General features: G+C 30.6%; 1 protein-coding gene across 1 annotated transcript; it reads left to right on the top strand.

Moving 5' to 3' along the window:
* Positions 1-606: 606 nt before the first annotated feature.
* On the top strand, positions 607-4,689 carry LOC131667435 (uncharacterized). The gene is made up of 2 exons (XM_058940842.1): positions 607-1,470; positions 1,525-4,689. Exons 1-2 carry the CDS (start codon positions 607-609, stop codon positions 4,687-4,689), a joined length of 4,029 nt encoding a protein of 1,342 aa, XP_058796825.1.
* Positions 4,690-12,707: the final 8,018 nt, after the last annotated feature.

Below are 12,707 nucleotides of genomic sequence, written 5' to 3'. Positions count from 1 at the left end.
TTGACTATTTCAATTTTACTGACAATCAACCAAGCCTTTATTTATAATATCAATCAAAATTTTCGACTATTGAAATTTAAGTTACAGCCAAGTAAGCATTTATATATAATAAAAAAATTAAGCATATACTAACAAAAACATACAGAATAAAAAAAAACAATTGCTTAATAATCAAAATTCTATGTACACCATTCTACAATCATAAAAATAAAATATAAATAACGTTTATCGTCTACACTCATTTTACATAATCCCTGTGACATCATGATATGTTAATAAGAGTTATTTTAGTTACCAATCCTTGACCTTCCGTTAATAGCCTATACACATATTCATAAACAATTTTGTATTTATTGTACAGATAAAAGTTCTGATTTAGTCATTTTGATTTTTCTAAATGGGTAAAAGAAAAATTATACGTACTCCAGAAGAGGAAAAAAATTATCAAATTCAAAAGCGGTTAAAACGTTCTGAAAATGCGAGAATTAGACGTCAAGCTATACGCGATAATGATAATATTACGAATAATGAACAAGCTGCACGTAGTAACTACTGTGTAAGTGATCAACAACTAAATGCTGTAGTGGAAAAAATTATTTAGGAAAAATGGATATATTGTGTATACATTGTAAAGCAGTACATTTTGTTTCAGAAAAGGTGGCAAATAAAGGTTTTTCTTTTAATGATTGTTGTTCTCATGGGGCTGTAGCTTTAGAAAGTATATTAGATTTTCCTCCAGAACTGTATAGGCTATTTAATGGAAATCATCCTAAATCGAATAATTTTTTTGAAAACATTCGTTATTATAATAATTCACTTTCATTCGCCTCTTTTAATGCTAATCTGGTTAATTTTCAATCACGCCGTCCTGGACCTTATTGTTTCAAAATTCATGGACAAATTTACTATCAAATTAATACATCTCTTTATCCTTGTGAAAATGAAAATCCGGTGTATGGACAACTGTTTTTTGTTGATCAAGAAGAAGCTCTTAATGTTAGAAAAATCCAAAATCCTCATCTTGATCAAGAAACGCTTTCAATTTTAGATAAAGTAATAAGAGAAAATAATATTTTTGCACAATCTTACGAAATGATGAAACAAGAAATAAACAATCAGAGATCACTGATGAATGAGGAACATGAACCAGAATTACAACTACTATTTTCCTTAAAACCAGGATTTGATAGACGAAGATTCAATTTACAGCGAACAAATGAAGTTGCTGCTATTTTTTCGACAACACCTGATGGTGAAATCCCAGAGTCTTATGTAACTATTAGGAATAAAAATACAAAAGTGTTAAAATGCGTTAGTACTATGGATCCAAATGTTGAACCATGGATTTATCCATTATTTTACCCTTATGGATCACAAGGATGGCATAGAAATTTAGAACGTATCAAGATCAATGATAATGATATAAATCGTCGAGTAACACGTTTGGCTTACACTAAATTTAAAATTGCTGTAAGGCCAGATGAATTTAACGCTATTTTATTCGGTCGTTGATTATTTCAACAGTGGGTTGTAGATGCTTACGTTAAAATTGAAAAAGACAGGATTCAGTGGTGCAAAGATAATCAAAAACAGATAAAAGCAGATACCTACCAAGGACTACACGATTATTTACATAAATCTACTAATGACATTGACGGCCAAGTTGGCAAAACTGTAATTTTACCGTCGACTTTTTTAGGATCCCCTCGCCATATGCAACAAAATTATCAGGATGCAATGGCTTTAGTCAGTAAAACTGGTAAACCTGACATCTTTCTTACAATGACTTGCAATCCTAGATGGAAAGAGCTACAAGAAAATCTTTTACCGGGTCAACAAACCTGTGATAGACCTGATATTGTAGCTCGCGTATTCCATTTGAAAAAGAATTGTTTGCTTGATGTAGTCGTGAAAGGGAAGTTTTTTGGAGATGTAGCATCTTATGTTTATGTCATTGAATTTCAAAAACGTGGTCTACCACATATGCACTTATTGCTTACTTTAAAATATGCTTATAAAATAACCACACCTGAAATTGTTAACAAATTCATATCAGCTGAACTTCCTGATAAAGAACGCGATCCTCTTTTATATGATATCGTTGTAAAAAATATGACTCATGCACCTTGCGGTGATTGGTGTATGATAAACAACAAATGTTCAAACAAATTTCCAAAAAATTTTCAAAATGAAACAATTATGGATGAAAACGGATATCCTCATTACCAAAGGAAAAATGACGGCGTCACTTATGAACTACCTAACGGTCACGTCATTGATAATCGATGGGTTGTACCGTATTGCCGTGATTTATTAAAAATGTTCAACTGTCACATAAATGTGGAAATTGTTTCAAGTGTTCGAGCTGTAAAATACTTATATAAATACATTTATAAAGGGCACGACGCAGCTACTGTAACTATTGGAAGTGAAAATGTATCTAAAACTATCAGCCATGATGAGGTTGCTAATTTTATAGAAACTCGGTATGTCGGACCCGTTGAAGCATGTTATAGAATTTTCAGTAAGCCATTACAAGATAAAAGTCACGCTGTCGAAAGATTACCAATTCATTTACCAAATCGACAGTCCGTTATAATTTCTAATGTAGACAATTTTGTAGAAAACCTAAATCAAGCAAGTAGTAAGCTACTTGATTTTTTCAAATTAAACATTGAAAATGAAAATGCGCGCAAGTATTTTTACAGCGATATTGCATCTTTTTTTACTTATAAAAAAGAAAAAATTAATGGGATCATGACATCTAAATGGGCTACACGTAAAAAACAGTTTAACTGTATTGGGCGAATGTTTTCTGTCAGTCCTACACAAATAGAGCTCTTTCACTTGCGACTGTTATTATTGCACGTAAAAGGAGCTACCAGCTTTGATTCGCTTAAAACAGTTAATGGCATAGTCCAACCTACGTTTACAGCAGCATGCTTAGAACTTGGGCTAATAGAAGATGATCAAGAATGGGCCAAAGCAATCGAAGAAGCATCAATGTGGATGATGCCACGCCGACTTAGACAACTATTTACTCGAATTTTAATACACTGCCAACCAATACATCCTGAAGTATTATGGGATAAATTTAAAAACGCGTTATCTGAAGATTTTTCACGGACAAATAATTCTGTTGTGAGTCATGAAATGGCATACTCTGAAATAAATAATTTGTTAAATTGTGAAGGTAAAAGTTTGTCTGATTTACCTTCTATGGATCAAACAGTGATTACACATTTATTACCGGAAAATGATAATGAATTATCACAAACAGAATTTGCAGACATTGGTAAAAAACAATATGAGCTATTGAATGAACAGCAAAAAGAAATTGTTGATATTGTTTTAGATAAAGCTATTAATAACAATAATCATGACAATAATTGCATATATATCAATGGCCCAGGAGGGTCCGGAAAAACTTTTATTTATACAACTATTTACAATTTATTGTGTTCACAAGATATTAAAGTATCTTCAATGGCTTTTACTGGTATTGCAGCAATATTACTTCCAAAAGGAAAAACAGTGCACAAAACATTTGGTCTTCCTGTTCCAATGTATAGCGATTCATCATCAAACATTACAGCACAATCTAAGGAAGGTCGTCTACTCATGGAAACAAAAGTTTTTATTTGGGACGAAGCGCCTATGGCTCCGAGATATGCACTAGAAATAGTAAACAGAACTCTACAAAATATCATGGGCAATGACTCACCTTTTGGAGGTAAAATTATGGTTTTAGGCGGTGATTTTAGACAACTTCTTCCCATTAAACTTAATGGAACACGCACGGAAACTCTAAATCTTTCTATTAAATATAGCTTATTATGGCAACATTTCCACAAATACAATCTTACCACAAATATAAGAGTCTTACCTCATGAAATTGATTTCGCTAAATTCTTATTGTTAGTTGGTGACGGAACTCTGAACGATCAAAATGACAATTTAGTTTTACCTGATCACTGTCTTTTAAAAAAAAGTGATGATATAGTTCTTAGTGTGTTTCAACGATTGATCATAGAAAAGAAATTCGATGCAATGAGTAAATGTGCTATTTTGTCCGCCCGAAACATTGACGTTGATGAATTAAATAGATTAGTTACTGATTTATTAGACGAAACTACTGAACATATTTATACCAGTATTGATAGCACCGAAAATTGTTACAATGGTGAATTTGACGAAGTACTTTTACCAGAATATCTAAACTCATTAAATCCTTCCAGTTTGCCTCCACATGAATTACGATTAAGACAAAACTGTATTGTAATGTTAATTAGGAATTTAAGTATTCATGAAGGTTTGTGTAATGGTACACGTTTGAGAGTATTAGATTTTTCTAACCATTTGTTGAAATGTGAAATTTTAACTGGAGACAAATCAAAGAATATTGTATTCTTAAATCGAATTTCATTATTTTGTACAAATGAGTATCCATTTACTTTCAAAAGACGCCAGTTTCCTGTCAAATTAGCGTTTGCAATGACAATAAATAAAGCTCAAGGTCAAACGTTTGATGATATTGTTATTGATCTTCGTAGAGATGTGTTTAATCATGGTCAATTGTACGTAGCAATGTCGAGAGTGCGCTCGTGGGATACGCTAAAAATTTTTCTTGGAAATCAGCAACGTAATAATAATGTTAAAAATTATGTTTTCAAAGAGCTTTATTCGTAAACATTTTCTTCTGTCTATTAGTAAATCTTAATAATATTAGGCGCGCGAAGCGCGCTGTATGATTCTAGTATTAGTACAAAAGTCTAATTTCATGACCATGTAAGGAGCGTGACGTCACAGACTGATAGATATAGATATAATAGTTTTTGTTTTTTGAATAAAATATGTTAATTAGACGTAATTTTGATATAACAAAGCATTTCTTATTAAGATTTTAGTACATAGATTTAGATTATAATAATACGAATTGCGTTTGATTATTAAATAATAATGATTTTTAATATACAAAGTTAATTTGTTTATTGCACTATAAATATTAATTATTAGAAAAATGCGAATACTCCATATTCAAAATGAATATCTAAGAAACATGAGTAAGAATTGGTTTCATTAATAACAGTTTAATAATAACTAAATAATAAATAAATAATCAATAATTTATTTAAACATTAAGTTGTATATAGAACGAAAGCGTTAATTTTATACATAATAATGATAGCGTTATAATTTATAAATGTTAAATAATTAATCTAGTAATTACGTTATAAGATTATAGAAAAAATCGTTACAAATATGAAAATTTCTTACAATTTAAATGTTATTAACTAATTTGAGTATTTCTTTTTAGAAATTACTTCTAAAATTAATAAACGATAAAGTTATGTAAAAATTTAATATTGATCTATTGTAAATATTGCATTAATTAATTTTATTAGTTAATAACTTTCGACGATACTATTTGTGATAATTGTAAATTACACTAAATCGACCAATTACTAATTTTGTAAAGTTTACATGTGTTGAAACTTTAGTATTGATGTTTATTTACTTGTAAATTAAGAAAATTCATTTCTCAAAATTCACGAATATTTCTCGAAGAATCTAAAACTTCTCGAAGAGAACTCTCCTGCGAAAATAGACGGAAAAATCTGTGTTTAAATATGCTCATTATTGCACAGGCTGGTATTCACTCCTAGCCTTATGCAAAGTGAGCGCATGAGATTGAAGAAACTTGGCTAATGCCTAAGGTCTTACTCTCATTGTGATTAACTGAGCAAGACCTCTACTTTCCTATAATTCATGCTCAACTTATAGAACATTTCGCGCTATAAGAAACTTGGGCTGAATTATATCCTTTATAAGGAAGACTTTAGCTCTGCTTATGGGACAATTCGCACCATAAGAAACTAGGGCAGTGTCTGACTTTCCTTGGAACTTCACTTATATTTACATGTTCTTGATTTATCGATTTATTTCATATTAACAATTAGAGTAAATTTGAAAAGAAACGAATTCTTACTCATTAACGCGACAAGACCACGAGAGTACGAACTATTAATTATATTATAAGTGATACGAATATCACAACCTGTGATGAAATAAAGTTCAAATAAACTTTATAAGAATACTCGTCGGGCCCGTCGTTATGAAAATCGATAAGAAAACATTGACTTGTACTGTGTCTTGTAAAATTATATATATGTTAAAATGACAACACATACTCAAAATGGCTTTTCACAGTCAGTAGAGCATAACTTCCTTAAGCTCCCGAATCACACGACGAGAAGGAAGGATTATTGAAATAATAAACATAGTATTTCCTTTGGCCATAATACATTATTTTAAATAGTTAAAACCTCTTAAACTAAATACATACATACGTGATCACAACCACATTCATACAATATTCATACATGATCATAACTACATTCACACAATATTCATACATTATTTACATATTCGCATTTCAATTGCGAATAAATTTAATTCTTTTTATTTGACGTGGAGTGATGATTCCGAGTTTATGATAGTTTTACTATCCTATAATTCGTTGAAATAATTAATACAAAGTAATTGAGCTCAATTCAATAATGCTTACGTTTACGTTAACAAAGTCCGCTGGTTATTCGTAATACCGCTGTTATTTCTTGTATCACTAACAAATTCGATGACGTAGTGAACGTTGAGGATCCCATGAGAACAACGAATTCAAACGCCCCGACGAAACTAGACACATGACCCTCCGATGCCTGTCATTGATGATTTGCTCCGAGATGATGATTTCCAATCTCGTTACATCACAGAGATGACAATTTCGGAGTTGACCTTGCCATGGATCCCACTTCGGAGACGGCGGCAAGTGCGACGAGATGCAGTTACGTTGGCGGGACGGCAGATCGAACAAAGCGAGCAAGCCATGATGTTCGTTGATTTTATTTAACTCACGCTCATGCGCAGTAATCCGCAACGAATCCACGTACGCACACACGCAAATGTGAAAAGGCGTGAGGTTCAAATCGACTCGTTACAGTCTAATATAATAACTATAAATGTCAGCCACTGAATGCAATACGTATTTCATCATACTACGTGTTATATTCTGAAATTATGGTATAAAAATCAATTTTTGCAGGTAAACGAAATATTTTCTGTATATAACAACTACTTTGTTGAGTAACTATTTATATTTGCAACTATTTAAAATCAACATATTATATAGATAGAATGTAATTCTTAAGCTGTACTAGTGGTTAAAAAAAGAAAAAATACGTTACTTCTCTACTACTTTTAAATAGTTTTTATATAATAGATGACTTTGTGCCATGTTTGATGTACTGCGTCGATCTATAGACATAGGCAAACAATTTTTCAACAATTGGTTTGCTTTATCAAAGGAGCCTTATTGGATCCCATAAAGTAAAATACAAATCATTGATTGGTATATGAGAAAGGTCAAAGTATCTCCATAATTCACTTGATTGACACGTTCAATAAGTTATCGTCATTATTGAAAAGGGTAGAATGGTCAAATTGGATTCTACTGTATAGTATACCAATATGACAAATTATGCCATAGGAAATTCCGACGTTTAAAAAGTCTATTCTATAATGTTGCAAATTGAAATAACTGTAACTAACTTGCAAAGAGCAGATTTTTTTTTTAAAAGCGTTCATTGCTCAGACGGAACTTTTTTATACAGCTGATGTCATGACGTACAATGTTCATCAATTGTTACACTTGGCACAAAGAATTCCTGATTAGGATTTATTATGCTTATATAAACATTTTATTTAGAAAATCTTGTACAACATTCACAGTATGCATATGATCAGTCAAAATACAGCCTTGAATTTATATCCATTTCTAAAGAATTAATAAGGCAATCCACCTCAATTCTTAAACATTTTCCTAGACTATCACAAAAATTGATATACCATCATTACGACATTTATTTATATTGATTCAAAAATTAATTTCGATTTTCCATCAATTGACCTGGATTTCACGAAAATCCATCCGGAATCACGATAAAATCTATACATATTTGCCAGAAAATCAACCTAAATTTAGAAAAAATTTAGAAAAAAAAAATCCATCTGAATTTTGCAAAAAATACATTTGGATTTTATGACAAATTTCATGACTTAATTTTATGACTTAATTTTACAAAAAGTACATCTGAATTTTGTAAGAAATCCACCTTGATTTCACAAGAAATATACTTGAATTTTACTAAAAACATCCACCTGGAAATCCATCATCGAAAACAACTTTAATTTCATATAAAATCCACATGTATCTATGTAACAACCCAGCTTGGATTCAAAACAGGTAGCGCTTTATTTTATAAATTAATCCATGATTGACAGCTAATAAAACGTGAACAAAAAATTTATGAAAAAACTTTTTTTCTACCACTCTAAAAACTTTATTGAAATAAATATATTTTAATTCTGCACCGGCAATTGAAAGTCATTCCAAAATCTTTTCTAAGCTATGTACCAAAAATTGTTTCGCATGACTTCGACCGGAGTTATAAAAGTGTTTACATTTAGTGCAATCGACTATAGAATGGGTAACTTCGTGTAAGCGGAGGTGTATGTGTGTGTGTATGTTTTTTTTATTCTTTTATATTTTTTTGTTAAATTTAAATTCATTGATATTACCGCAGTAAAAATACAGTTTATTAAATACGATCGAATAAATCATATACAATTTTCAAATTGCATGTAATAGGGAATAAAAAATTATATTGTAAAAGCTATCGATAGTAAAGTTGTAAAGTACAAGTCTGTTAACATGAAGATCTAGAGCTGGGCTGGGTTAAATTCTTGAACAGATCGATATATTTTTTAATTTTTTTAAATTTTTTCGTATGTAATTCATATTTTATGGATGCTGTCTATGTTATTTCATCCGTAATGAACGTGTATTAGTTATTTTTCAATTGTTAAGGACAAGTCAATTATTGAGTATAAAATTTGTACGAATTTTGTATGAATATTGTATAAAGTTCGTATAAATTTTGTACATATTCTTGCCACAATTTCGGACACATTGTGTACAAAATTTGTATATTTATTTTCTATGGAGTTTGTAAATATATATATAATGTATATATATTAAATAAAGACTATTATCTATAATTGAAAATTGTAATATGTACGATGGTTTGAATTTTTACCTATTTATATCGATTGATTGTCATTGAAAAAGATTGATTGCTATTTAATTCTATTGTAAATACTTAAAATTATTTAAAAATATTCAAATTTATACAATACTATTCAAACTCACTAACATATACGTACGTTCTATTTCAAATAGAGTAGTTAGAATTCAAAATGTTTACTTCAATACTGTTTATAACAAATAATTTGATTAAAGATTTTGGACTGCTTCCCTCTAATTAAGCTAGTCTACTAAAAATTCTTACATCAGTTCTAATGTAACAAACATCGCTAGATCCGATAGGATGTTTTCGCTCCCCCTATTTCTTATGCTTGAACCTGTTCTCATGCAAGATCTAAGGTAAGAAATATACGAAAATGACTCGCATTCTATTCTTATGAAAGATGTGATGCATAAAACTATCCTCACATATGATCTGACGTATGGTGAGATCATATGTAAGAAACAAAACTTTTATAAAAATTTATAATAAATAACAGTGTTCATGTTACCAAAGCAATCACCATTTTGTTGTGAAAGAAATGCTAATTAATGAGGACTGAGGGTATATGTGTCAATTAAGTCTATGAAGGACATACTAAAGTTTTCTATTAAAACTCGATAGCTTTCAATATTCAATGAATGTTTCGAATAATATATTTATACTATACTGCTACATACATGCATGTATGCCTGCACAGTGCATACCAGCACACACACGCACTTAAACCCACGCACATATTGATTAAAAATAAACGTCATGACTCAAAAATGCATATATATTTCTTAAATTTTGATTCATAATAATATTTGGAAGATTTATAAAACAATGTATATTTTTATGATTAAGTTATTGTTATTGGTATTATGACTTCAAGAACTAGGTTCACGTGGGATGTCACAGAGGTACATTATATAGGTGCAAGTACGCATTAGCTTTGGTTCCCTATAGTCATGAGTATTATGTAGACCTACCTCTCCTACTATTTTTTTAAATAGTGTAGGAGGAGAAAGTTCTATATGCATCATGACTATAGACTTTGAGTTTCAGGTGGAATTCAAACCACCAGTCACGATACAAACATATGAAAATTTCACTTCTGAAAATCTTCACATTTCTTTTTCGATCAATCATTGATTGTATATTATCGAAAATAAAAACTTTGTCGGTAACTTGGAACCTATGTTTATTTTAACTTTGGCTAATTTCAAACGTTCATATAGAGAACAGAATGATGGATGTACCTATGTATTTTTAGTTTGGTAAATAAAAAATAAATAAATAAAAACAAGTATATTATTATGTTTTAATGGTAACCAACTGAATAAGTGAAATGTTCATATAAAATAATAACTTTGAACTTATGAATGAAGAAAGTTATCTAGGAAGCTTTTGCAAAAAATTATTTAATACAATATTTCGAGGTAATTAATAAATCCATTTTTATCCTGTCAATGATGTAATCGAAAAAAACGATCGTGATTATTTAAGCCTACGAATAAATAGATTAATTTAAAAAGATTTTTTCTGATATTGCCTCTAATTTTCAAATTAAACTACAGAAGCAAACAAATGAAAATATCTGGTATTATAGGGTAATAGAGAAAATATACAGATAAAATAAAGAAATTATACTTACTTGAAACTGCAAACATATTTTTAATTTTTTCAGAAAATATGCCTTATTTTACTATAAAAAGGTATAAATAGTAAAATTTTGTAAAATACATATTTCAAAAGTTATAAATTTAAAAAGTTCAAAAATTTAACTCTTAGAGTCACACAGCTTTATAGGGACATCGTTAATACAAATATAGATTCTTATTTATGCTTAAAACATAATTTTAAGTGGTTTTAATTTTGGTTTAACTAATTTAATTTATTAAATATAGAGAACTAAATATCAATTCTTTATGTAATTTGTATAATTTAAAAATTAAACCTAGTCTTTATTTAATTCTGCTAACACTTTAAAATATTGTACACTATAGAGAACACTATTACTAAGGGTTAGTGTTTTTAACTGATTTTCAGTTTTAATAAGTTTTGATTTATATTCAATATTTCTTGAAAAGTAAAGAACATACTTATGTTTAGGATCTATATAAATTAATATCATGCAACATTATTATAGATTTTCTGCAAACTCATTTTTTGCGATGGATAATTATATACCCGCGACAGTGTTGCACTAACTAAGTTGTAGAAGATTCATACATCCTTTCCTTGTTAAATAATATTGACCGTAAATAAAAAGTCATTGAATCTCAAAGTTAGAGAAAAACGATAAATTGTATTCAATGTTCATGTACGCTTTACGAGAAATTTACTTAACATTTAATTTTTAGTAGTAAAGTAAGCTAGGCATATTTTTTAAAATTACCTATCTAAAAAAAACATTTTTTTTATAATTTGTTAAAACAAATTTTAAATAACAATAGTTAAAGTTTAAACAAATTTCAACCATTGTTTCGAAAAATCTAGTTGTATTGTATATGTTAATATATATATAGGTATAGGTATGGTGGCGACAGCGGCAGGAAGAGAGGAAGAGAAAGAAACTAATCGAGAGCTACGGATACTACGATATCTAGTCTTCATATAGTGAGGACCCAGAATCCCCTCTCTAAAAGTCTACTGTTGGGTCCAGTGGCTTACGAAGTGCCGAACAGAGCCCTCTGGCTGCTTTTAGTAGACAGAGAATGAGAGAATACAAGCTGGAGCAGGCGACTGAAGAAGGAGAAGGGAAGGGATCCACTGGTACGTACCACAGGTGCCGCCATGTCAGTGCAGGCATAGCATCCGAGTTGCTTATAGTAGATATGCTCATTCATCTTAATATATTTAGTAGGCTCTTTCCAATTAATTATTTAGCAGTAGGACTACTGTTTTGCCTAGTGCTCGTGTGCGATTATGATTTTTAAGTGATCGGAACCGTCTCAAAGTCAAAGTGTACATAAAATACTCTTGCATGTAGCTGGAAATGCGAGAAAGAACTACGTGACTTGATCTTTTAAAAGTTGTATGATGTTTAACATTGATACTGAAATGGAAACGATACTGTTGGTTATTATTTAAGGTGGTCGACCACGTGATAATTGTGATAATCGTGAATCACAAGATTACTGCTGTGTCGTAGCATATATAACCAGTGATTGAATTGAGATTTGTATTTGGTGACGACAAAAAAAGAATGAGTTTGTGCCTATCATGGAGTGAAAAGGTGAAAAGAATGAAGTAAATGAAAGGAGAAAAGGGAAGAACGCTAGCAAAAGGAGGAGAGAGGGAGAGCTAGCAGGTAGTGTACTACTCACGAAGCTGAGTGATCGTCCTCGTAGCAGGGCACATTGCCCCCTCATTCCGACATAAATCTGTTAGAGCGCACGCAGCGCAGAGGAGCGTATGAGCGTTGTGGAATGTCGTACGTTCAGGACAATTCGTAGGAGAAGGCTTAGGGGCTTGAAACGACTGAGTATGACGAACGATCGACGTGGCGTGGATGGAGGTTGATGCGAGACGAAAGCAAAGGAAACAATTAAGCAGAGACCAGCAGCAAGCATGACA

This window comes from Phymastichus coffea, unplaced genomic scaffold (assembly GCF_024137745.1).
Source record: "Phymastichus coffea isolate CEN01 unplaced genomic scaffold, Cenicafe_Pcof_1.1 PCOF00004, whole genome shotgun sequence".
Taxonomy (NCBI): domain Eukaryota; kingdom Metazoa; phylum Arthropoda; class Insecta; order Hymenoptera; family Eulophidae; genus Phymastichus; species Phymastichus coffea.
This window is presented reverse-complemented; position numbering and strand designations above follow the sequence as displayed.